This window comes from Callorhinchus milii, unplaced genomic scaffold, assembly GCF_018977255.1.
Source record: "Callorhinchus milii isolate IMCB2004 unplaced genomic scaffold, IMCB_Cmil_1.0 Scaffold4, whole genome shotgun sequence".
Lineage (NCBI taxonomy): Eukaryota > Metazoa > Chordata > Chondrichthyes > Chimaeriformes > Callorhinchidae > Callorhinchus > Callorhinchus milii.
The window spans coordinates 56731473-56758688 of record NW_024704745.1 but is presented as its reverse complement, the minus strand read 5'-3'; the positions used below and the strand labels follow the sequence as shown (position 1 = coordinate 56758688).

General features: G+C 40.8%; 1 protein-coding gene across 1 annotated transcript in view; it reads left to right on the top strand.

Moving 5' to 3' along the window:
• tmem135 (transmembrane protein 135) overlaps positions 1-27216 on the top strand; it is a 257534-nt gene that overhangs the window by 177818 nt on the left and 52500 nt on the right. Inside the window, exon 6 of the mRNA XM_007902332.2 lies at positions 1361-1407. Within this exon, the coding sequence (XP_007900523.2) occupies positions 1361-1407 (47 nt within the window). The remainder of the gene's footprint in view (positions 1-1360; positions 1408-27216) is intronic.

The window sequence follows — 27216 nt, the reverse complement described above, 5'->3', positions numbered from 1 at the left end:
CTTTTTACTGTGTGCTATCTTATTGGTAGGGCACAAATTGTAAGCGCTGACATTTTTTCGAAATAGCTTTAAACATAGATGTTTGAGTTTATAATTGTGTTTGTACAGTATGTTTCCCTTGCAACTTAGTTGAACTGTTTCTGAATTATTTATTTGGACCTACTGTAAATACTGTTGTCTAGGGGTTGTTGAAATTTCAGGACTTTATAAAAGTATTGCACAAAAACATTCTGAGTAAAGGCTAATATCCAAACCTAGAACATGTCTCCATTTATACTGAGATTGACTAGCCTTGTTGTTTTTGGATGTGGAGTAATTATGGCCTTTGCATTCTCAAAGGATTAAGTCTAATCAGATTTTTTTTTAAAAAAACCTTCCCGCTTCATAGCCCTCTGAGTTGGACACCCTGAACTTTAGCACAGAGAGCGGCCTGATAATCTGCCACAAAAGCCACTCAGTGGCATAATACCTCGGTTCGTTTTCTTTTGACTTCAGACATAATTACTTGACTACCAAGTCCAAATATCAGCTGAAACTCAGTTTCAAACTGGATTTCTCATTGGAACTACATTGGAACACGTGGAGTTACTGTGCTCATATCTAATTTCAAGTACCTTTTTTCCATGTGTTGTTTTAATAATAATAATCCTTGCATTTAATATAGCCCCTAACCATGTCTTCGAGATTTCACAAAGCGCTTCACAGAATATACTGTAAAGTGAACTAACTGTATCTTGTGGACGGAGCTCACATTAACTGGCTTTATGTATTAGGTTTTATAGTTTGTACACAGTTTAGTTACAGTGAAGTTCTAAGGTTTGGGATACTTTCACTGAGAGTGAGATTATCAACTAAACTATTTATCCGATCAAATGAGAGAACTGAAGCAAACGGTCACATGAGATTGAGCTTGTTCGTTGTGAGATGTTTTTCAAAAGTGGATTAACAACACTGCTAGACTTTCTCTCGTCTGTGTTATGTGGAAATTTATTTCTTGCCATTTAAAATCGAATCTTGTCAACCTCTTTTTCATATATGTAATGCTCGACTTTTATAACAGAAAATGTTTTGAAGAACCTGCTGGAATGTTTAACTATTGTCTATTTTAAGGCGATGGGGAGAGACAAATTTAAAGTTTCTCAACAATACTGTGCGGAAACCCATCGGCATGCTTATGAGTTTCCACATGTGTCAGACACCTGGCTGACCAAAACAAATGGTCAGACCTACTGTGCTGAGAAACTGAAATTGTTTCCCCCCAAAAAATGTTGCTAATTTGATAGCTTTATGAGTGGAAGGGGAAGATTGATAAAGTACTTATGGACTCGAGTAATTTTCCTATGTGTTTGCTTTTATGCAGGTCCTGTTGTTTTGCTTCACAGCATCCTTGTACATGTTCTTCTTCAGGTAGGTGCAGAACCTCTGCATGCCTCTTTCTCCTTAATTACTGTCTTTGCTGCCCTCTATAGCCTTTTTGGCTCATTGATCTAAAGGTCCCACCGAAAGGGAGGTTTGCTCAAATTTCACTGCAGCCAATGAGAAGCTGAGACAAAAGCTTTTAAGCCTAGACACTCCTTGAAAACCCCCACCCAGGTCACAGAAGTGAGTTTGAATATGTTTGCAAAAGATTTAGGTTGAACCAACCGCATAGAATGGCACCCCGCAACAGCCCATTTTTCTTCTGAACAAAACCATTTGGAGTGCTGTGGTGTACGTACAAGACAAGACACAGTGAAGTACAAGTCGTGGTTCACTAGTGCACCACAAAGGGCACTGAGAGTGGTTATTCTCAAAGAAAAGACAGCATGGAAAGATGCAGCATTGACATTTTTAGAGGATTGCTAATTATTTCTGCTTTGTTTGATCAAACTAATCAGGAACATCATTATAACATTATGACTGCTGCTTATATGTTACACACACTTGAATCGTCCCAAGTGTATAGTATTGAACTATAATGAGTATAGTACAGATTAGTATCCTAGAGAAGGGAATTAAATGCCTATTTAGGAAGAAACCATTAAATTAGTAACTGAGGCCTCTGTGTTGTCAGAAGGAAAATTTTGTTTAAAAAAACTTCAGAATTCTCCGTTTCTTTAACTGGAGGAGTAGATGCAAATCCTTTCAATTTACCTTTAGTAAATCCTGAGATTTTGTTTGAAAATGTATGAGTGGAAAGCAGAATGTAGGTTACCATGACATTTAATCCTTCTTCTGTATTGTATGGGCCCACATTTGATGGGTCTCAATACATCTGGTCTAAATATTGGCCAGTGTAGTGGACGACTGTAATTAAAGTGACAACTAAAAGAAGTAGTAATCCACATCATGGGAAAAGCGTGATTGATTCTGATCTTTCTTTGCAACAAAGTTGGAAATGTCTGTGTGGTGCAGCTATAAGGTTTGGGTGGATTATTTTAGAATGCAATAGGTGGCTCAATAAAATGTGGAATGCCACTTAGTTTTCTAAATTTTAACAGAATTCCTGGAAACCTGAAATGGATTCTTGTTTGAATTTGTTTTTACACCAGTTGTTCTGTTCCTTTACACAGCATAAACTTTTCGATCTTCTCTAGCCATTTTTAGAAACCTTTTGCCCCTCAACAACAAAATAGAAAAATATCAAGAAAAATTAAAACTTCCACGTTTACTCTCTGAAGCAGTTATAAATCAATAGTAAAACTGTTGATAAAAGGAATATTGGTGTGAAAGAAATATGGCTGTAAAGTCAGTGTTTTAATTCATAAAGGTTTAAAAAGCTTAATTGAGTAAAGATTTAAAGGGGAACATCGTGATGGACGAGTTGCAAAATGTGGAGAATGTTCCTGTACATTTCTATGTTTCTATTGTAGTTTGCTTGTCGCATGACAGTTCTGATACAGCATTTAATCCCCACACTGATAGCTTGCAGGAGTCTAGCAAAAATCGACCACATTTACAGAAGAAGAATTAAGCATCTATTAGTTTACCAATTTTAAAAAAGTAGCTGGAAATTTCTAGAGTTTAAAAGAATTCACTTTTCAACTGTGCTCCTAAATAGAGCAACATAATTTTTGTAAACAAAGTTCAGAAAAAATTGAGAAGAGAACCAAGCAGACTTGAAATTCTTTCTCATAGCAAAGAAAATTGGTCACCTCTATCTTTTGTACACTTGCTCGTGGTCAACTAAGCGATTTGACCAAAGAAAAGACTGCTTGGCCACTCACATAACTCAAGAGGAAGAAAAGGTGAAAATAAGCATTGGGCCTGATACCCCCAAAATATTTAGATTTTGTAGAATCTGTTGAGGAACTTCAATAAAGGTATTGGAAACATAATTCATTAACGCAATCAATAATAATATTGTACTTGTAGTTTAGAAAGTTCAGATTAAAGTAATGCTTCTACGTATGTATCTTTGTTATTTCACGCCAAGTGTGAAGAGGTGATGTGACTCTTCCTTAAGGTCTTCCTTGCCTCAAAAATAGCAAACATTTGCCCTGCAGCCTCATCCTCCTGCCCTGTGTGCCCTACCACTACCCCCATTTCGTCCTCCTTCACCCCCCCCCCACCCAGATCCAATCATGGCCCCCATCCTACATTCCTTTGCCCCCATCTCGCCTTTCTCCCTCTCATTCTCCATCACCCTGATGAAACCCACCACCTGCTGCCTTGACTCCCTCCCCACCCAGCTGTTGTTCACTCAGCTCCCCCTCCTGTGCTCACTGTTGGCAGACACCATTAATCAGCCACTCTCCTCAGGAACAGTCCCACTCCCCCTCAAAACAGCCGTTATCACCCCCCCTCCTTAAAAAACCTACCCTTGACCCCTCCAACCTCAGCCACTACCGGCCTATCTCAAGCCTGCCCTTCCTGCCAAAGCTTTTGAACATGTTATTGCCAACCAACTTCGAGCACACCTCTTCCTTCAACTAAAAGCCATATTCTTTGGCTCCCATTGACGTCTTCAATCCTGCTGTTCCGACCTCCTCAGCATACCCTATCTGTTCTTAAAACTCTGAACCCGGTGCGATCCCCAGTTATCCTTCTTCCCCCACATCCGGTTCTTCACCAGGACTGCTTTCCTGCACCTCCACCACTTTGCCCGTCTCCTCCAATAACTCACTCCACAAGCTGCCGAAACCCTTCCCCATGCCTTTGTCACCTTCATCTGCTGGACTACTGAAACGTCCTCCTCGCCGGTCTCACCTGCAATAAACTCCGCACCCTGATTACCCCAGTCCTTGCCAAACTCCACTGATTCCCTGTCACAGAGCGGATCAACTTCAAGGTCCTCAACTGGCTTCGGCCTCCTTCCTGTCCCTCGAATCTTCTGCTCCACCGTCAGCGACCATGCCTTCAGCCACTACACCCCAAATCTATGCAACACCCTCCCTCAATCCCTTCACCTTGCTCCCTCTTTCCCTATTTTCAGGTTGTGCCTGAAGACCTTCCTCTTCAGCCGTGCCTATGGTCACCTTCCCCCTCCCCCGGCTCAGTATCAGGCTCCGCCATTGTTAAGTGCTCTGGGATGCTGACCGGTGTGGAGGGCGCTGTATAAATGCAAGTTGTTGTTTGTTTTTTGCATTAGATTTTTAGCACACCTCTTTTAAACACAATTTGATTGTATTGTAATAGTGAGATACATTCAGATTCAGTTTTGTAACACATATTGGGTCTTTTAACAAATAAATAGCCACGACACTTCCCTATTTGATTTCTTTAGGTAATTATCATATGTTTAATTCTTATCAATTTATTTGCTGGCTCCAGTAATAAATCAAAGTGATAATATAACATTTCAAATCAGTTTTTCATTACAAACAATATAACAATGGAACAGGATGTTAATCACTTTAGTGTGGTGGCTGTCTTTAGTTGAACATAAATTACATGAGAATATTTATGAAAAATTCTTGCAGATTGCTTCCTATACTCGTCAGAGTCCAACTGGTCAGAAAACGGTTGAAGACCATTAATAGTAAAATTACATTCAATGTAGAAAAACACAATAGAAGTGCTTAGTATTGTATTACACAGAAGTGGTTTAGATTCCATTACACTATTCAGCAGGAAAATGAAACTCTTAATAATAATCCTTACATTTGGTATAGGGTCTTTCATGACTGGAGGAAGTCTTAAAGCGCTTCACGGGATATACTATAGAGTGGATTGACTGTGTAGATTGTGAGAGAACAGTGATGATTCCACACAATTCATTAGTTGAAACATTTAATGTCACTTCAATTCCACATTACAAAAAACACCAACATTACTGTTTCCAGTTATTTTGTGCCCAACACACATGCTTTTTAGTTTTGGAAGATTTTAAAAGGAAAACTTTTTGGTGAAGCCAGAAAAGCAAGCATTTTTTCCTTGCCCCACCTCCAAAATAATTTGAAAATACAATATAACAGCAACTACATTGTTAAATGAAATTATGGAATGCAGAGAATATCCAGCAGTGAATTCCGAACCTAATTCTGGGACAGATTTCCCATTAGTTGGTTTGATGATGTTTTTCAGGACATTTCTGAATCGGTAGGAGTCGCTATTTTTACAAACCAAGGAAACAAATTCTGTTTTCAACCCTCGCTGCTTTTCCTCAAGGGTTACAATGACAAATCAAATAATAACCATCCCAATTTTGATTTTAAAAACAACCCACTACTTATAAAAACATATCTGTGGACTGGGTAAGCTGTTAATTGCTATCTCTTGATCTTAATGGTAATTTGAAGTCTGAATGTAGTTTCCACTTTTCTGCTCTTTGGCAGAGCTGGGAACAGATGGGAATTGTTTTCCATGCCCCAGGAAGTGCAGTGCAAAAGCAGAGGAAGCAAGTAAAGCTGTTTCCTTGTGAGTGAATCTATAGGAGTTGAGCTGAAGGGAGTTAACCCAGCAAAGTTCCTTCTGCCAGTAATGCAGAAAATTAATGTCCCCACATTTTGGAAGTTAAATTGCTTTATAGTTTAGATTTTTAGTTGTCAGATCATCAAGGAAATAGAAGAAGATATAAAGGAATCTTTGCTTAATATTTCTAGTTGCTCTAGATATACAGGAGCAACACTATTGTCCTGTTGTTCAAAAAATATGTGAGCTCTGAGTGGAAATCACAGACCAGTTAGCCGGCTTTCTGAAAGAGCTATCCGATTAGGCCCACTTTTCATACTCTTTTTATTCTTTTCAAATATTTTCTAATTCCCTTTTAAAATCTACAGTAGAAAGATCAATAACCACACTAATTTGAAGTTGCCCCATTGTGAAAACAGTGTAGATGATGGGTGTGTATGTGTGTGGGTGTGCATCTCTCTCTCTCTAACTATCTCAGAGTGCTTGTGTGTTTCCTTATCTCTATTTGTTTGTGTGGTGCTTTTTTTCCTCTTTCTCTCCTAAGTTCTCTCTAAATTGTGCTTGCTCTCTGGAACATGTACTTGTCTTATGTTGCCTGTTCAGTCCCATTTTATTAAAATTGTGACTTTGTCGAAACATTTCAAAGCGCTTCACAGGATTTTTACTAAGATGTGTAGTGACAGTATCTTGAAGGTAAACGGTAATTCAAGGAAGTACAGTTATATTTTAGTGGGACCATCTGGAAAGCATCAAAAAGATGACATCTCAGATTACATCCTTTCTGCCATGCAACAAAATTGCCGTGGCATTGATGCAATGTTTCATCGAGCAGTTAAATACATTTTAGGAAACTATTGTGGCTAAGCTTGGGCAAATGTTGTATGGCATGAAATGTTGATCATGGTTTCAGTCTGTGCTCTGTGCAGTTGCAGAGCTGGAAATTAACCAGCAATTTTAATCCTAATCACTGGACTATGATCCTACTGGAAGTGAACTTGTGCTGATTCTAGGTAAGGTTAGAATCTGGCTTGGGTGTGATAGCCTTCGCAGACAAATAAATAGAAGCTTTCTATGAGGAAAGAATGGTCACATGGATAAGGTGGCAAGTACTAAATTTTGAAGCAGTTTTGTACTGTTTCATGTTCATCCCAGTAGAAGTGCCCTTATAATTGGACTGAAGTAATCTGTTCCAACTTCAAATGCACCCTACATCAGAAATTGGATGCTCATATTGTGTTTAACATTACATTAAGATATTAACAATTAGTTATGTTCTCCGTAGGAGTAAGTAATTAAACCTGTTTTATTGTTGTCAGCCCTTCTCAGTGATCCCAGCACTCTCTATTTTGAGGACTAAAAATTCATTTCATAAATCTGCAGCTGCTGTTAGTTTAATCAATTCAGTTGCCTTTCGTTCACAACTGGCGTATTTGTATGGAGCTATTTGGTTTCTTTTAATTACATTCCCTTTTGTTAACAAGTGAACAGACTGAGGCTATCAAGAACTGAGAGTGAGCTTGATTTCATACTCCATGCTTCTCACCTTTCTTAAAAAGATCAAAGTGTGCTGCTTCTGTCAAGCTTTTCCTCAGAAACATAGATCTAAGTTTTCCACCATTCAAATGAAAATGGATGACCTATTTTGAGCTGATGGGTTGTAGAAACTAAATTGAGATTTTTGTTCAAAGGCAAATTAATCCAAGCCTGGAAAGGTGGATCCAACAATTGTGATCTGAAAAGAGAAGGCAATCTCTTACCTTTCCCTCCCCCTCAAAACTACTACTGACAGTACATATTCATGTCTATGGAAGGTTGAAAGTTATGATATTTGATGAGAGTGCTGCAAATCAGTCTGCCTTCTATTAGTACCCAACTGTAGGGAAATCTCGACTGGTCGTGACAAGCCATGTTATAGAGCTTTTCCTCATAAAGCTCCTTAATAGCAGATTATAGAGAGATGTTTGCACTGATTATTTTGTCCCATTTGGGGCTTGACAGACAGAAGGCTATTGAAAGGAGCGGAGAGTCCTGAATGTGCTGCAGTGTTATAAGACAGCTGTGCTAGGCTGGACCTGTAGCACATTGGTAATTTTAATTTGACATTCTTTGCAGACCTAGGCAGGGAATTGCTTTTTGTATGCAATGGATGATTATGCATGTGTTCAAACTAAAATGTTGCTCAAAATAAAATTCTGGGTTGTTATTAATGGTTTAGAAGAGAAAAAGCTCAAACTGGTGCTCACAAGTATTTATATCATGACCACATGATAAAAAAGAATGTGAAAGGTGCTTAAAGTGAACTGCTCAGAGTTGTATTAGCAGCTACCATATCCTGCTTCTTTTCTGATTAAAGCAAGTGTTCACTAATCTGAATGCAAATATGAACCATTGTTATTGATAATATTTTGGAGGAAGATCGCTCCACGAAAGCTTTACATCTTAAACCCTGCTGACAACAGGTCTATTTTATGTGGCAATTTGTTAAAGGTCTAAAACACTATGCCATTAAGTGATAGAACATGGGTTGGTGATTGCAATTTTACATATACTCTACTGGCTTCTGGCTCTTAGCCTTGATGTGGAAGGGTCCTGATTTGAGCACCCTGCAATTCGCTCTGTGCACAGCTCCCCACAGGGAGACATTGGAGTTTATTGTGCATTGGTACAACACAACTGGACTATGTGTCATGTGTAAACACATGTGCGCAGAAGGAATTACCGGTGCTCAAACTGTAATTAACTATCGATTGCAAGGACTGGCTGTTAGAGACAAAATTAATTACCATTTATTTTTAAAAGCACATATAATCTATATATCCATGTGTTTGCACATGGTGCGTAATAGAACTGTACTTACACATGGTTTACACATGACATTTAATGGATCCTCTTATGAATTTTGGCTGTCGGACACCACCTAGTGGTGGATTTAAAGAGAACTATTGGGAAAGGGTTAGAGTAGATCTAGGGAAGCGACAGTTTGGATCTCAGAAGAAACAGTTAGAAAGCATTGCACAAAGAATCATAGAACATTTACAGGATAGTGGAAAGCCAACATAAACATTTGACCAACATAAACGTGCTGGTGCTATCTACCCTAATTTGATTCCCATCCTCTTTCCCCATCCCTTTTTATTTTTCCTCAAGTGTGTTTATCTATGAATGGGTTTACCATTTGTACAAAAATGTAAAATTATTGGATTCTGAATCTAAAGAAATTGCAGATTTGGATAGGACATAAAGACTATGGGGAAATGGCAGGGTGTAAATCTGCCATTTTTTCACAAGGAGTTTTATCCCTAAATTAAATCTGCAGGTGTTTTATACTCAATTAAACAGAGGATTTCCTTTTACTGTTCACTAGTTATTTTGGCAGCTTTCCAAGATTCAAGACTTTCACATTTTTTCGATCTGTCATTGATGTTTTGCGAAAGAAAAGTCCCACCTTCATATGTAGCCAAAGAGCATCCACAGAGTTAGTCAAAAAGATGTCAGTTTATTACTAACTTTCAATTATTCATAGAGCCAGGGCACAAGTTCCTCAACACTAACATTGCTTTAGCACTTTATACTGATACTCATAAAATAGTATTTTCTTAGGTTTAAAATTATTCTGTTACTTTGTGAATAAGGACATTATAGCACACTATTGCAGTTCCTTGAAGTTCAGGCTTTAAGACCAATAACAACCACTTGCATGTATGTAATACATTTCATCTATAATAATAATAATAATCCTTGCATTTGATATAGCGCTTTTCACATCTTCTAGACATCTCAAAGAGCTTCACAGAATATGCTGTAAAGTGAATTGACTGTATATTTAACATTTTGGGGTGCTTTATAGAGACGGAGCTGGACACTGAATGGAGGAGGGGGTAGCAGTAGGCATAGTCAAAGAGCGAGGTTTTTAGGTGGCTTTTGAAGACAAGACAGGAGGCAAATGAAGGAAAGAAAGAGGGCAGGAAGATCTAGAGGATGGAGGTATAATAATGGCTGTAGGCTCAACCACCAATGATTGGCCAGAAGGGATGGAGGAATCCGCAGCAGTCTCAAGTTTGTTGAGAGAAAGGGGAAAGCAGAAGAATGAATTTGGAGAAGATCATGGAGGTAGGGAGGTGTGAAAGGTTGAAGAGATTTGTCAGTGAGGAAGGGGGAAGATCTTGAAGTTGATCCACTGGGAGCCAGTGGAACCTGGCAATATGGTAGACAAGGGATTGGAGAGAATTGGCAGTGCTGGTGTAGTGTTTCTCAACCAGGAATCTTTCTCAGTTTCTTCTGACAATTTGTCAGAGCATTAGTAAGTGAGCCTGTTACGTCACCCAATCTAAAGAGATCTGTGATATGGACTGGCCAGGAGGTTATCATGGTCTGGCACTGGTTCTCGGACTGGTCGTTCGGATACATTGAGCTAAAGGACAAAAATTAATCCTTTTCATCTTCAAATATCTGAAATGCTGAGGTAAGTTGTTTAATGATGTTGCTGTGAGTGTTACATGATTCATTGACTGAGATTTCAATGTCCAGACACACTCCATGCTTCATGTTACTGATGGTAAACATCCTGTAACAAAAAAGAGAAAACGCTCAAAAAAAATTTCCCCTCTGCCAGAAATCCAGTGACTTATTCAGAGGTTATGTTTCTCTGGGGCTAGCTGGCATTTTCTCCCTTGCTTATGGGCCTTTTGTACCTGGATAGCAACCATTTCAACAATGAGTTACATCACAACTGAGCGCAATTCTGTCTCGACCTGACGTTCAAACACAGGTACTTCCAACCAGGATCATGAGACACCTGAACCCCAAACCTGAGGTACTAAGAACAAATGTAGATTAGTGAAATTGGCCAGACTTTCTGGTGTGAATAAATAAATAATGATAAATGATCCTTACATTTGGTTTATCACATCTCAAAGCACTTCTCGGGATACACTGTAAAGTCTAGTGTAGACTGCACTGTGGTGTACTTATTCCTTGAGCCCCAGAAACACAGTTGAATTCTACATGTTTTGTCTCAAACTTAATACAATTAGCAGGTGCCCTTTAACTTTTATTTTAAAAAAATGTTCATCATCAATTAAAAGTCTATAAATTTTCTACCAACTCTTGTGCAGTTTTATGACATATATGACTTTAAGAACAGACTGAATTGCTGTAATTAAATTGTTTTGAATGAGTAGTCTAGAGTAACCCTAGAGTGACTACAGTAAATTGATTTCACTGTTCCGGGAGTCTGTAGTTGCCAACATTGTCTGGTATGTGGCAGGGTTAAGATTTTTGATAGCCTTAGGAATATTCACCACTAAGAAGTGGATGAAGGTCATTTTTGAGCTGCATTAGAAATCAGATACAATTAACTAGCTAACAGCGACCCTGTCAATTCCTTGGGTCACTGATTTGCTTGTAGAAAAGACTTGCAAAGAAAGCATTAAAAAATGGTCCCAATTATGAATACAAAAGGCATGTAGGTCAGAAGCTCCATGCTCTAAATGTTTTTTGCAGTTGATTTGCAGTTTTCTCAGGGGGGGCACTCTGTAAGCACATCCTCATTGAAAAGATTATTTTGTAATTTGTATGCTGCAACAGCTTTCATAATGGAATAGATGCAAAAGCATTGCCTAAAAGAGGTTCTCAGAAGGCCATTCATACTGATTTGCTCCCCATCGTGCTGGAGGGCAAGAGTAACAGTCTTGTCTAATTGGAATTCTTCGTACGGGTTTATATTGAACTTTCTGCAGCAAAATTAGCTGTGCTTGAAGTCATGGTGTTTGCATACTGTTGGATACTGGTTAGTTAGAAAAAGCCAGATTTATTTTTCTGTTCCACATTGTTTTAAAATCAGGCTGAGGTGAAAAAAATACTCAGTTGTGGCACTCTGCATATGGTGCACCTTTTTGAGACTGAAATTCAAACTGAGATCTTCTGACACTGAGAGTGCCAGCCTTAGTATGAACTGCAGTGCATTCCCCACAAAATGCTAACGTGTTCATGTGAGATACACATTTAACTTTCATTTCTTCTGAAGCAGAATTTATTTTATGAGATCTTTGTGCAGGGTTCAAACAACATACAATAGATTGCTGTAACCACAGTAAAATAGTCACCATGCTGCTTGCAATTATGTAAGCTGAATAAATTATGTCTGAAATGCATCATAAGTTTCAATTACGCAACAAACTTTCCTTTTGTGTGAATTTGCGTCATTCTTCTAAATGTCATTTGCCTTCAAGGTTTTTTAAAAAAAAGTTACGAGATGACTTGAAATTTAAAATGTTTCTAATAAATTGGCCTTCTTATGCCGCCTGGTGAAATGATCACAAGGCTTTCATATTATTAGTTGAATGCCATAGAGCAGTCTGCTGAGTATTGACCCACTTGAGTCCCGCTTGACTCTCCATGATTGTGAAATTAATTTTTGTGGTGTACTGCAGCCAACTAGGTTAAAATCTTACACAACATGGCATTTTGGATAAAATGATTACCTGCAATATAAAGTGTTGTTTGGCTTTAATGTTTAAATCTTACTCTGTATAACAGTCTGTCTTCTTCGTTTTGCTGTATTAGACTGTTTTTGAATCGTATGGAGCCACAATCATTGTATTTCCAAAAATTGGGAATCAAGTGAGAAAGGGACCAAGCAATCAAAATAATAGAAAAATAAAAATTGTAATAAACAAATTTTACTTTCTCCCCCAAGTAATTTATTTCCTTTTCTGAAGGTGCTGAGTTATGTTTGCACAATGACCTAGCCATCACCCAAGTGTGTATTCTTGATGTTGTAAGACTTTGGTCGTGCTATTATTGGCCCAAAAAATATAATTAAAAATGGTCCTTGCATTTGATATTTGGTAATGGTGCTAGTGTTAAGACTATTGGAGTCGTGGAGTCCTGTAGCTCAATGGTTAGAGCACTCGCTTTGCAAGCGAGAGACCTGAGTTCAACTCCAGGCAGGGCGAAACCTTGGGCAAGTTTCCTCACTCCACACGCCTAATAATAATCCCTCCAAAACCCCCCCAAAAAAACAATAATAAATTGGTCATTTTCAATCTACGACTGTTTGTGGGACATTGCTGTGCGCAATTGGCTGCTGCGTTCGCCCACAAATATACAGCCAATTCACTTTACAGTGTGTTCTGTGAAGCGCTTTGGGACGTCCTCCTGACGTGAAAAGCGCTATATCAAATGCAAGGATTATTATTATTGTCTTCAAGTTTCACATCATGCAGAATTTAAGAAAATTCTTAAATTTAGACTTAATTTGAAAGCTGTTTTTCAAATTAAAACTGGCAAACATCTTACAAATTAAGACTAATCGAGTTTTTCCAAAGTTCAGTGCTAAGACCATAAGGAATCCAGTGCCTCAGAAAAGGGAACATTTGCTGAGTTTTGTTTCCACTTCCCAGCCCAAGGGCAAACAGGCCAATTGCACCGCCCTCACACCTGCCATTGGAGAGATCAGTTAACTAAGCACAGCACAGTGTTAGCTTTAAGTTACAAGGTGAGACTGGAAGAATAGATCTTCATTAGAGAAGAAACCTGAGTGGGAGACTTGATGCGAAGGCTTTAATATGCTGGGAAACACAGGTGATGAAGGAAGGACATTACTTGATAATATTACTAAAAATCCTTATGTTTGATATAGTGCCTTTCACTTCAGCAGGATATCACAGAATATACTGTAAACGTAGTGTGTGTGTAATTTATAGGCAGATGTTGTAAGACTTTGTTCATGCTTTTTATCAGGCAGCACTTGACAGATATCATTGGCCTGAAAACATAATTAAAAATGGTCCTTGCATTTGATATTTGGTAATGGTGTATTTAACTTATACTGGAGGACACATATACAACATTAATAAGCTTCAAGTGATACTGGACAGTAAAATTAGTTCCTCTCTCCTTTCCTTGTCCTCCTTTACTGCCCCCTCCACCCCACCCAATTGATTAGAAATGCCAATCTTCCAGCAAAAGAACTGAGTAAATAAATTGTGGGTGCTGGAATTCAAGCTTGTTGGAAATACATGATCAAATGATCCATAGAACTCAATGGTTTCTGTGATGCTGAGAAAAAGGAAGACTTTGCCTGGGGAGGCAAGTGGGCAGAGGGTACCAGTGGAGATGGATTCAAGATCTATAGATTTTCCACATTATGTTTGCTGGATCGGATTATTTATATAGGTAATGTAGAATCCATAGAACCATACAGCATGGAAGAAGACCATTCTGCCCATTGTGTCTGTGTTGGCAGATTGAAAGAGCAATCCATTTATTTTCTACTTACCAGCTGTATCCCCATGCCCCTGCAAACTGTAGAACTCCTTTTTAGAAATCTAGCTAGTTCCCTATTGAAAACTATTATGGACTCTGGCTCGATCACCGCTCCTGACAAGGCATTCCACATCCTAACAACCCTTAGTGTATAAAAACAATCCTCCTAATCTTTCCTTTTGCTTCTTTGGTAATTATTTAAAATGATGCCTTCTAGTCTTGACTCACTGACTCATCCATGATAAAGTACAGCTTACATAGTATGCAAAGAAGATGTCACAGGATTGGACAGGAGGCTATGGCGCAGCCCTCCAATCAAGGACTGTGCAGAGAAGGGGCGAAGTGGACTCTGGTTGTGCTCGTCTCTCATCAAGGACAGCAAGGTCCCAATGCAATTCAAGTTTGAGGCACACAAGACCTGTGTGCAAACAGTCCTCCTTTATGACTCTCAGCTCCTAGGGATGCAGCGGAGAGGCTGCCTCTGAACCATTTGGCAAGTCAAAAGGAACAAGCAGTGAGATGAATTTGTGGCAATCATAGGAAGTGAAGGCAGGGAGAGTAGGCTCTGGCCTACACTGACTTGTCACTGAGCATCCTGGAAGTGGAGTCGGCTTCACAGTGGGCACGCCTGTTTGCCAAATCCCTTCACATGAAGACCCGGATTAAGTAGCTGGTGCTGAGTAACCCGGATACCTGGCATTGGACTTGGACCTCGAGAACATCAAGATGGCTAACAAGTCACAAGCTGTCCTGTAAAGGTCCTCTAACCAGGCTGAAGGCAGATGCCCGCCAAATAGCTGATGAGGCAACACTGAGGCTTGTTTTGATAGCTGCTGGAAGGTGTTACCTGGAGTCCTAGTTCGTGAACACACGTTTGTACATCCAGGGCCTGGAATCTACCTTGATTGGTTTCCAGAGTCAAACGGCTACTGCTTATACTCCACATCCACAACTGGTGGAATCATCACTCAATGGGAAGGGATGTGTGGCCGACAGGAAGACAGTGGCAATACCCTCACACATTTCATACTGAACTGTGGCCCACCAGGAAGCTCGCAGGGAGTTCCTGGTACCTGACATCCACCTGGTGAGGGCTCAAACCTGCGCTTGTAAGATATTAATTGACCAACAGGTGACTATCCTCCTTGGTGGGATGGAGGTAATCTTGGAGCTGCAAGGTGACATGTTTGGCAATGTAAGAATTGAGCCCACCCTGTGTGGTGGTCTAGGTAGTCCAATTCCTGAGCCAGATAGTTCCTAGGTCCACAGTACTCCAGGGCAATGCTGATGACAGTCCAGCCAGCCTGGCTCAACGGAAGCTCTTGGAAAGGCAAACCAGGCACTGGGGGCAGGGATTCTTCCCATTCAGCCCCCATTCTTAAAAATAAATAAATTAGTCACTCAATCCACAATGGTTTGTGGGACACTGCTGTACACAGTTGCCTGCTGCGTTTTGCTCACAAAACATAGTCAATTCACTTTACAACAACAACAAAATTACATTTGTATAGAGCCTTTCACGTTGGGAGGACGTTCCAAGGGGCTGGATAATTAATGTGTCAGACCCAAGCTGGGAGTCGGGAGGGTGGAGGGCAGGAGGGGGAGGAGGGTGACCGAAGGCACGGTGGGAGAGAAGGGTCTTGAGTTGGGTCTTGAAGGAGGCAAGGGAGGGAGAGAGGTGGAGGGACTGCGGGATGGAGTTCCAGAGGGTGGGGACAGAGTGGCTGAAAGCCCGCCCACCAATGGTTGGGCAGGTGAGGCAGGGGACCTGAAGCAGGCTGGAGTCTGCTGAGCAGAGGGAGAAGGTAGGATGGTAGGGGTTTAGAAGTTCACAGAGGTGGGGGGAGCAATGCCATGGAGGGCTTTGAAGGTGAGGACCCGGATCTTGAACTGTATATTCTGTGAAGCGCTTTGAGACGTCTCAAAGCGCAAAGAGACAAAGGATTATTATTATTAATAATTAATTAATTAACTAATTAACTAACTAATTAATTATTATTAACCGTGCAAGCCAAAGCCCTAACTGTTAGGGTGGTCTCTAGCTGGTCAAACACCAGCTTGTCAGACAGTGCTTTCAATGCAAGCAATGTGATTTTAGGTGGTTTGACCCCAGCAGTACCCCAACACACACTCTGGGGTCCCTAAACCTTGGCTGTTGGCAACCTGCGCCTAATACTTTCCGGAATTAGGAAGGCAGGATGTGTCCTTCCAGAGAGAGAGAATGCGCACTCTGGAATATCCATGTGTACGTGAGATGTAAGGAACTTTCAGTTTGATTTGGATACTCTTAAGCATGGTGATAGGTTTCCGCATGTTTCAGACACCCAGCTGACTAAAAAGCCTTCAATAGGCATTGTGCTTCATGGTTTTCAGCAGTCAGAATAGAATAAGTAGATTTAATAAATTAGTAATTTCAGCGAGGCATGATATTGAGAACTCTGTTGATGTTCACAATTTAAAATTATGGGAAAAGTCAGCTTTTACAATAAACTGTCCCAGTTTGCATGTGTTAGCAACCTAAACTACACTGTCTGCAGGAAGTCCAGAAATGTCTACAGGAAGATGCTACCTCATACGCTTCGCTCCCACTGTCCAGTCAGCACTTGTACTTTTTTCAATTGAGTGCATCACTTTGGTTAAAATTTTCAGGCCTGCCTGCTGTGTTGCATACCATTGGTCTGAACTCCCAGATTCACTGGGAGATTCTTGATGTACAGCTTTGCAAGGAGCACTCCGTGCACCTTTTGTGGTGCCGTGAATGTCGGGGAGTATTACGTTTCTGAATTTAATTAAATAGATGTATCATTTTAAATAGTGGAGGTTTTATTTTCATAGCGCAGTGAGAGCCAGATGATGCTTTTTGATTTAAATTTCTCACACAGCATTATTTTGCAGGCATATGGTGGATGAGAAAACATTGAAAGGCACCTGGTGCTAATTGAAAGGTGCCCCTCTGCTTGTAGCAATGATCCAGATCTGCTGGTCAGCAGATGATCACTTTTCATGCAGTAAGAGCCGATTGTTGAGACAGATTGAGAGGGAAGTGTTTAGCCTTTGGACAAGCACTGCATAAATTACAGCTGCACAACAGAACTGAAAGTTTCTGCTTGCCTTTATCTGTTCTGGCTGGGTGTTTGGTTTCAGTTCTGTGACTATTATCCAACAGACCAGGAAGGTGTTTACCTGCTAGGTGAGCAGATGGTAAGAGGAGAAGCTTTTAATGTCTAACATTTCAGAATCTCTGTTCAGAGCCATCCCTTGAGGAAGGCAAGGGGGTGCCATCCCATCAGCTCCCTCTGTCAATCACAAAGCGTCTTTGTCATGGAAGCTCATTGATGTTACTATGCCTTGGCCGTTTATCATGTTCCTGTCATCTGGAAATACAGAATGGGAAAGTGGGTCTCTGGTTCTCAGGCCACAGAATAAGTTGCTTGTTGCTACGGGGACCTCTGTCCCAGATGTTCTGGAGTGCTTTCTGTATGGATTTGATGACTACAATGTACTACATTTGTGGATTCAGGTTCTGCGGGCTGTCGTCCATTTGAGATTGATATTGCAAGCTGGAGGATTTCAAAGAAGTTAGGTTTCACAGATTTTCCCTTTGATGCCTTTTACAAAAGTCTGCTTGAAATTAGAAAGTTTAGTGTAATCTGTTTCTTTTAGGGGAAATTAATTGACCAGAAAGGTTGATGTACTTCCATTTTTAAATTGTGTAGTTTTTGTCCAGCATGGATACGAAACATCTACGACTGTTTGTGGGACATTGCTGTGCGCAATTGGCTGCCGCGTTCGCCCACAAATATACAGTCAATTCACTTTACAGTGTGTTCTGTGAAGCGCTTTGGGACGTCCTCCCGACGTGAAAAGCGCTATATCAAATGCAAGGATTATTATTATTATTATTATTTATCTCCTCAATTTTTAGTTTCTCCCCAACTACAACCACCCCACCCCCCCACCCCCCCACACACACACACTTGCATCGTAACATTGTCTGAAGTTTTGGAGATAATAATAATCCCTGCATTTAATACAGCAGCTTATTACATCATTGAGACGTGGGGAGTTAGGAGATTGGAGAGGTAGGGAGGTGCTAGAGAGTGAAGGGATTTCAACACAAGTGTGAGGATCTTGAAGTCGATCGGTTCGGTGATGGGGAGCCAGTGGAGCCTGGCCAGAACTGGTGAGATGTGGGTACGGAGTTTGGTCTGGGTAAGTATGCGGTTGACAGAGTTCTGAATGAGCTGGATCTTTTGAATAGTGGAGCTGGCGAGACCGCCGAGGAGTGTGTTAGAGTAATCCAAGTGGGAGGTATGCATACAAACGCATGCACAAGGGTTTTGGCTGCATTTGGGGTAAGGTACGGTCGGAGGCGGGCAATGTGGCGGAGGTGGAAGAAGGCCGTCCTGGTCAGGTCGTGGATGTGGGGGAGGAAGAACAGCTGGGGGTTGAACCGGACGCCAAGATTGCACATTCGTTTGGTGAGTCTGAGGAAGATCCCCGGGAGGTTGGGGAGTATAGATTCTCAGGAGCGAAGACGTTGACTGGAGCCAAGAAGTATGGCTTCCGTCTTGTCCACATTCACCTGCAGGAAGTTTACACTCATCCAGGTCCTGATGTCTACCAGACAAGCTGATAGAACATCGGCGGACCTGGAGTTGGTTCTGGACGAAGCAAAGTAGATTTGTGTGTCATCCACCTAAAAGTTTACCCCGTATCTGCGGATGATATCGCTCAGAGCATATACATAAGGGAAAGAAGAGGGGAAGGATGGAGCCCTGGTGTACCTCGCAGGTGACCGGGCGGGGGCGGGAAGAGAAACCATTTGCCGAGATGAAATGGAGGAGGTTGGTTAAGTAGGACTCGAACCTTGTGAGCGCGGTTCCACTAAGGCGGATAAGGGAGGAAAGGTGGTGGAGGAGGATGGCGTGGTCGCTGTGTCAAACACGGCAGAGAGATCCAGGAGAACAAGGAAGCAAAGGGAGCCCTGGTAACAGATAGAGAGGACGTCCTTTGTGACTTGACAAGCGCTGTCTCTGTGCTGTTACAAAACAGTTTCCAAGATTTGATCAAAGCTAAGTTTGATGGTTTGATTGTCATGTGTGCTTGACATTCATTGCACTAGTCAGTTGCATTCTTTGAAAATGATTGCTTTGAGAAAAGACAATTCTTTCATGTAAGCATGAGCTGAGGAGCAGGAGTCAGCGTTAAAGTTTCAAATATAACATGTAAGTGGCAAGGACATGCAGGTAGTATTGGTAAGCCTCCAGCCTAAACTTTAAATATAGTGCCATTGGACTCCTTTCGAGGAAGGTCAGTGTACTTGTACTACCTTATCAGGACACAAGTGGCATTCAAGAATTTATTTAGTACAATTTAGCATGACCTTCTTATAATAGTGAGCAGAACTGTGCTTGTAATTGAATTGACATTTTAATTTGCTGATCTGTGTAACAAATAATGTTTTTTTTGTATTGGAACAGTATTTTCTAATTCCCTCCAAATCCCATATCTAGAGCCCCGTGCTTTTCATAAATACGAAATAACACAAAATAAAAAGAAAAACTTTATGTAAAACAACATTAAATGAAAAAACTCAAGGAGCAACCACCGGTGCTTGTGCTGTCTGCTGAACGTTTTTGAAGCCGCTTGTGCCATTGCCCAACAACAGCTGTAACGCCTTTGCCTGCCGTTGGCTTACTCAGGTCAAATCCATCTCGTCCCACCTCCCTCCCTCCCTCCCTCTGTCTCACTGGTCTTCCATCATGAGCACACAGGGTGGGGGACAGATCAATTGGAGGCAGTGTTGTTGCCCAGCACTGTGACCAACCAGAGGCCGCAATATGACAGCCCTTGCCCTGTGGAATGGGGGTGAGTGAGCTAATGGGAGCGGTGTTACGGCAGTTGTGCTGGGCGGGAGGTGTGGTCGGAGGCGAGAGTGGCTCCAGGAGCGCTCGTTGTGTGGCGGGAGCTGTGGCTGGAGACGGGGAAGCATCAACGGGGAGAGGAAGTATTAATGTAAATGTAATACAAACAAATAAAACAACGTGGTAATTGATAAAATTAAATAACACAAAATTCACGAAAAATAAAATGGAAAAATTATAAAAATCCATACTATTACTACTACTACTACTACTACTACCACCAATTATAATAAAGACTTTTGTTGCAAAGAATTCTCCCACCTCTTCCCACCAATAAGGACTCTTACAGCTCTGTGGTCAGTGCTGTCAGTGCTGTATGTTCAATCGGAGGTTTGTGTATTTCAGACAATGAATATTGCTGTCTTACACCCGAAGCTGTTATCCTCTGTAAAGAACATTCATATGGCCCAATTGAGAAATTGGGAAAAACGTAGAACTTGTTTCGTAAATTAGTCAGTCATCTCTAGGACTGGAAATGTCTGGTCATTCATATTGCCCATAAAATATACAATCAATTCACTTTACAGTATATTCTGTGAAGTACTTTGAGATATTTCCAAGACGCTATATCAAATGCAAGGATTATTATTATTCTGCAAATGCAGCATAAAATTGAGAATATCCAATTCTATCATATTTGCACTGAATGTAGACTCCTGCTGCAGGAGTTAAACATCAAGTTATCAGAACAGGGCAAGTTATTGCATATATCCAATATCTGTAATGCATTTTCTGAGCCAGGTACTGAGAATGCAAGTATAAAATACCACCTTCAACACTGTTTTTCTAATTTTTGTTCCCTGGCCTCTCATTAGCAGTAATTTACTTTGTAGGCACAACGCTTCAAACAAATTTTCTCTCACATTTGTGAGGTTAAAAATCACCTGTGGGATAAGGATACATAATTTAGTAGCTTGCATACTGCCACTGTCCTGCAGGGCAGACATTTCTGAAGATTGACTTGGGTGAACAGGACGTAATCTCATCAGCATTCATGTGGTATGTTCAATCCAGAAGTACAAATAATCCTCCTGGATTTGGCTCATGTACAACACCGTTCATTGTCAGGAAATTATGCCTCTGATCTTCCAGATCTGGTATTTAAAGAACAAGGTCACTTGTTTTCTGATAATGGATAGAATCACAGAATGTAATTGACTGGTATTTAAACTTTGCACCAGCAGGTTCTGGACATTGCTCGGTTCACCTTTAGAATCAACATATTTCACATGCCCTGACTGCTTAACAGCTGAGCTATGCTTACCAGTTGTTCTCAGGCGCTGACAGCATCAGCATCCAAGGCTGCACTCTCCACCTCTCAAAGCCGGTCAGGAACTCGGTGTTCTGTTCGACCCTGAGCTGTCCTTTCTCCCTCATAACCGCGCCACAAGTGGCACCGCCTTTCATCACCTCCGGAATATCGCCAGACTACGCCACTACCTCACCCCTCACACTGCTGAAACTCTGGTCCACGCCTTTATCACCTCAAGGCTGGACTACGGGAACTCTCTCCTCGCCGGCCTTCCCGGCACCTCCCTCCACAAGCTGCAGGTCATTCAGAACTCTGCAGCTCGTGTACTGTCCCGCACCAGGCTTCGCGATCACATCACTCCCACCCTCGCTCGCCTCCACTGGCTCCCCATCCCCCAGAGGATCAAATTCAAGATCCTCATCCTCACCTTCAAGGCCATTCACGGCCTTGCTCCCTCCTACCTCTCTGACCTACTATCCCCCTACATACCTGCCCGTACCCTCCATTCCTCTGGCTCCGGGCTGCTCCACATCCCCCGCCCCAACCGCCCTACCATCGGTGGTCGGGCCTTCAGCCTCTCAGCCCCGAGGCTCTGGAACTCCATCCCCCAGTGCCTTCGCTGTCTCCTCCCTTTCCTCCTTCAAGGCCGGTCTCAAGACCTTTCTGTTTGACCATGCCTTCAGCTCCCTTCTCGACTCTCTACCCCCTCCTCGCTCCCTCCCTTCCCTCCCCTCACCCTGACCATTTCCCCCCTGCTCGGGTCCTGACCCAACTGTACAGCGCCTTTGGACGTCCTCCCGACGTGAAAGACGCTCTATAAATGGAATCTTGTTGTTGTTGTTGTTCCAGCTCTTCCCTGTGCCCCATAGCTCCTGTCATTTCTCTATCACTGCTCCCTATCATGCTCACTATGCTACTCCAGACTTCTCCCCTTCGCTACGTCTTTGATTTCCAGGCTCTTCCCAAACATCACTTTCCTGCAGAGTTCTTGATGGTTTGCAGCTCTTGTACAGAAGAGTTGGGGAGTCCAGGGAACAGAGCATATGTAGATTCTGTGTAATTTGATGCAGTATGGAATGTAATCCCTAAAACACTGGTTAACAATCGTAAAATCCCACATAATAAAAATGGAACTTGATTATTTTAATCACTATACAACATTCACCTTCATTAGGGTACAAAGTAAAATTGACACATACTGTGAATTTTTTGAAGTGATAAAAATTATTATTTGTTTTTATGGCCCATTGCTTTGTATGACTGCTTCCTGCCTTCATTTGACACAATTAATCATCATTAATTTATTGTTGTATGCATAAACATAGAGATTTTTTTCTGTGTTATACAATAGGACATTAATGGCTAAGTTTATACTTGTAACACCATTCTGTCATGCCAAAACAATGCAACAGTGATCATAACAGATGGAGCAGTGTGAGGGTTAGAGTACTGATGAATTTGAGCAATCGCAGAAATTAAGAGGATTAACATCTAACAATTTAAATCTTTTAGTAATTCATATTATTAGATTTGATTTTACTCATTAACTGCTTTCTGTTTTGTACAAATCAACTGCAATTCAATCTGTTCCAATGAACCCCAAGTTGGTCATTTAACTTGTGCAGTCTAGGCTTACCCCCAATGTTCCAAAAACAAGGTCCTGTCTGCATGTACAGGTCAGTGTAAAAGGTTCCATGAATGTATTTGAAAAGAAAAGGGAGTTTCGCCTGGTATTCTGGACAATAATGGCCCATATAAAATTGGGACATTTACTTCACATCTGTTTGTGGGCCATTCGCCTACAAAATGCACAGTCAGTACATCTTACAGCATATCCAGTGCAATGCTTTGAGATGTCCTCCCAATGTGAAAGTTGCTATAACAAATGCTTATTGTTTTTATTATTATTAATAATTATTATAATAATAATAATATTGAATAGGAAAATAAATCACATTCACTTTTCCAGATTTTGCTGGTCTTATCTGCTTTATCTTTTCAGATGATATTTTATGATAATATAATAATAATAATAATCCTTGCATTTGATATAGCGCTTTTCACATCGGGAGGACGTCCCAAAGCGCTTCACAGAACACACTGTAAAGTGAATTGACTGTATATTTTTTGTGGGCGAACGCGGCAGCCAATTGTGCACAGCAATGTCCCACAAACAGTCGTAGATTGAAAATGACCAATCTTTTATTGTTTTGGGTTGTTGGAGGGATTATTATTAGGTGTGTGGAGTAAGGAAACTTGCCCAAGGTTTCGCCCTGCCTGGAATTGAACTCAGGTCTCTCACTTGCAAAGCGAGTGCTCTAACCACTGAGCTACAGGACTGATATTTTATGATGTTTATTATATTTTTTAAAAGGGTCCTGTAAATATGAGGTTTTTGCTGGTATTTAAAAATATTTTTCAATTATTTTAGTGACTTAGTTGTAGGTTCATAAACCTTTTGTAGTGATCTTTTGCATCTAAATATTAGTGTATTTTGAGAATGCCTATACTGTTGAGTTCAGCTCATCCTATACTACATAATTCTAACTGAAAAAGAAAGTATTGAAAATAATATGAACAGTGAAAGAAAGCTTAGATATACCCTCCAGGCACACACACATAAGCAAACATACATCTAAACATATGGATCTAACCAAAGTCATAATTCACTTACGTCGTAGACTACACAGATTGAATGTGTGCGAGTGTGTATGTCGGTGGAAGGTGGTTAAGTACAATTCTATATCACTTGATCATTTTGTAATTTGGATCAAGATGGCTTAAACATATTTTGCAGGGTGCCACACTTGTCTTCAGGTTTCCTGGGCTTGGGAGGCAGACGATCTGTTAGGGTACCTGTTCCTGATTGCTGGACAGTCCACACTGGAAAGTGTCTTTGGACTTTATTTGAGAACAGGGTCGAGCTCAGAGAAGAAGAAAATATTGCTTTGTCTCCTTTGTATGGATGAAAAAAATCAATATTCTCATCTTAAAGCTACCAATGTTATGATTCACTTATTTCCATTTTAGTTTTTGAACGTTTCTCACAGATAATTTGGTGAGAACACAATAATAAAAAATGTATAGAAAATGTATTATTAAATTTATAGAGGACAAATAGACTGAACTGTGATTTCAGGTTGAGGCAGATTTACTAGTAGGATTTTGTTGGTGAAGGGATTTTAAACTCTCGCACAAGTGTTTCACTGCAAATAGTTTGAGTGGCATTTGCTGGGGTAAAGTCATATGACAGTTGCTGGTCCTGCTATCTAATGTACTTCATTAATATTGTATCTTGGTTTAATATGTGTTCAATTTCCTGCACAGTGACATGTTAATGTTATACAGTGATGTGTAAACGTTATACGTGAACGTCAGCTTGTTGAGATCATGTATTTGTAGGTATTGCCACCGAACATAACCTTCCAATACATAAACCACAAGCAGTGTCTGCAGAGCCAATGTCAAGCAGCCAAATTAAAGGTTGTTTCTTCGTGTCTACTGTGACGGTTCTGATCCTTAATTGTATATTTGCGTTATACAATTATATCCTTTTTCTGTATCGTGCAAGTTCCCTCCCTGAGTGAAATTCCACTAATGAGAATTTACACACAACGACAGGTAATTCCAATGTTTTATTGTGCAACAAAGGGATCCATTCATCAGTATCCTTCGCACTACCAGACAGCTGACTTCCGCAGTAACCTGTTTGTGTTTCCTACATCCCTTCTTGATATTCACAGAGATTGAAAAAGCACTGTATAGAAAACTCAACTGTGTTTTATTGGTCCTTAAACCTTATGCCTAACTTACATTGCCCGGAACATAATATACGGTCACAACATTAAGGAATAGAAAATACCCTGACACTAAACTATGACACCAGCCGCTTTACCCAAAGTTAGTTAACAAAGAAAAAACAATCTTGACCTGGAGGCGAGGCTCTCAGGTCAGGCATTTACCTCCTTGCTGATACACAAGTCGAAGAGCAACCGCGAGTTCAGCAAACCCGCTCTTTTTATATAGATCTAACTCTTTCCCTTTCCAATGTACCTTATTGATACTTTTTCCCTTCATTTCTAATCTCCTCCCCTTTCAACGAATCAGTAGGTTCCCCCTCCAGGATCCACGTGATGCTTTCCCACCTTTTCTATTGCAATATTCACCCAGGTCACAGACTTTGTGTTGTCAAGGCTGTCCTTACCGCTTTAAAATTATATTCTGACCCATAGACCATAAATGAGCTTCAAGCGAAAGCATCTTGTTTTACACAAATTCTATGTGTACACACAGTAATATACTAAAAAAGAGATAGATCATCAATTCAAAACAAGGTGACCGTGGGACCATGTTGGCTGGGTAGTCACTGCCTTTGAAAGAGTCATTTACTTAAAAATTTGTGAAGGGTTGAAGATATCTTTTCCTAAAGATAATTGGCAAAATTTGAGGGATTAACAACATGACCGATCAAAAGAGGTGTTATAGTTTTTTGTATTATTTCTGTAGTTTTGTATATACTAACCCTTTTTATTTGGCAGAATAAATTCATCCATTATTACAGAGCACAATCTAGAATGGTATTCTGCTGTGTATGTGAGAGAATATGAAGTACAAGAGATTTCCTTCCTAAGTATGTCAATTATTCATTCAGTTAGTATTTACATGTGACACTTCAGAATACACACCACTCAGTCCTACTCTCTGAACATAACATAACATGTAGGAGCAGGAGTAGGCCATTCGGCCCTTCGAGCCTGCCCTAACCATTCAATCATGGCTGATCTTCTAATCTAACTCCAGCTAATAACCTGACCCTGCCTTATCCCCATATCCCTTAATCCCTTTTGCAATAAGAAATCTATCTCAGTCTTGAATATGTTCAAGGACTGAGCATCAACAGCCCTTTGGGGTAGTGAGTTCTATACATTCACCACCCTTTGAGTGAAGAAGTTCTTCTTCAACTCAGTGCGAAAGGGCTGGCCTCTGATTTTAAGGTTGTGACCCCTGCTTTTATTTTCTCCAACCAGGGGAAACAATCTCCCACTATCTATTCTATCATGCCCTTTGATGATCTTATAGGTTTCTATAGGATCCCCTCTGATTCTTCTATATTCTAGAGAATATAGGCCCAAATTGGTCAGCCTATCCTCATAACTCATCCCTTTCATCCCTGGCACTAACCTAGTAAATCCATGCTGCAACCCCTCCAAGGCAAGTACGTCCTTCCTTAAATGAGGAGACCAAAACTGGACACAGTATTCCAGGTGTGGTCTCACCAGGGCCCTATACAGTTGCAGCAAGACTTCCCTACTCGTATACTCTAATCCTTTCATAATGAATGCTAAACTTGCTGCACCTGCAGACTAACTTTCTGTCATTGGTGTACAAGGACACCCAAGTCCCTCTGGACACTAACACATTCCAATCTCTCCCCTTCTAAAAAATAACCCGCTCTACTGTTTTTGCTACCTAGGTGGATGACTTCGCACTTCCCTACATTATACTTCATCTGCCACCTACCTGCCCAATCACCTAACCTATCTATGTCTCGCTGCATTTTTTTAATGTCGTCCTCTGTGTTGGCACTTCCTCCTAGTTTTGTGTCATCCGTGAATTTAAATATACTAACTTCGATGTCCTCATCTAGATTGTTGATGTAGATGGTAAATAGCTGAGGCCCAAGGACTGATCCTTGTGGCACTCCACTAGTCACATCCCACCAATCCGAAAAGGACCCATTTATCCCTACTCTTTGTTTCCTACCCGTTAACCATTCCCCAATCCACGTTAATATGCTCCCCCAATTCCATGGGCCCTTATCTTTTGGACTAACCTTTTATGCGGCACCTTATCGAATGCCTTCTGGAAGTCCAAAAAGACCACATCCACTGATTCACCCTTATCTCGTTTACTGGAAATGTCCTCAAAAAACTCTAT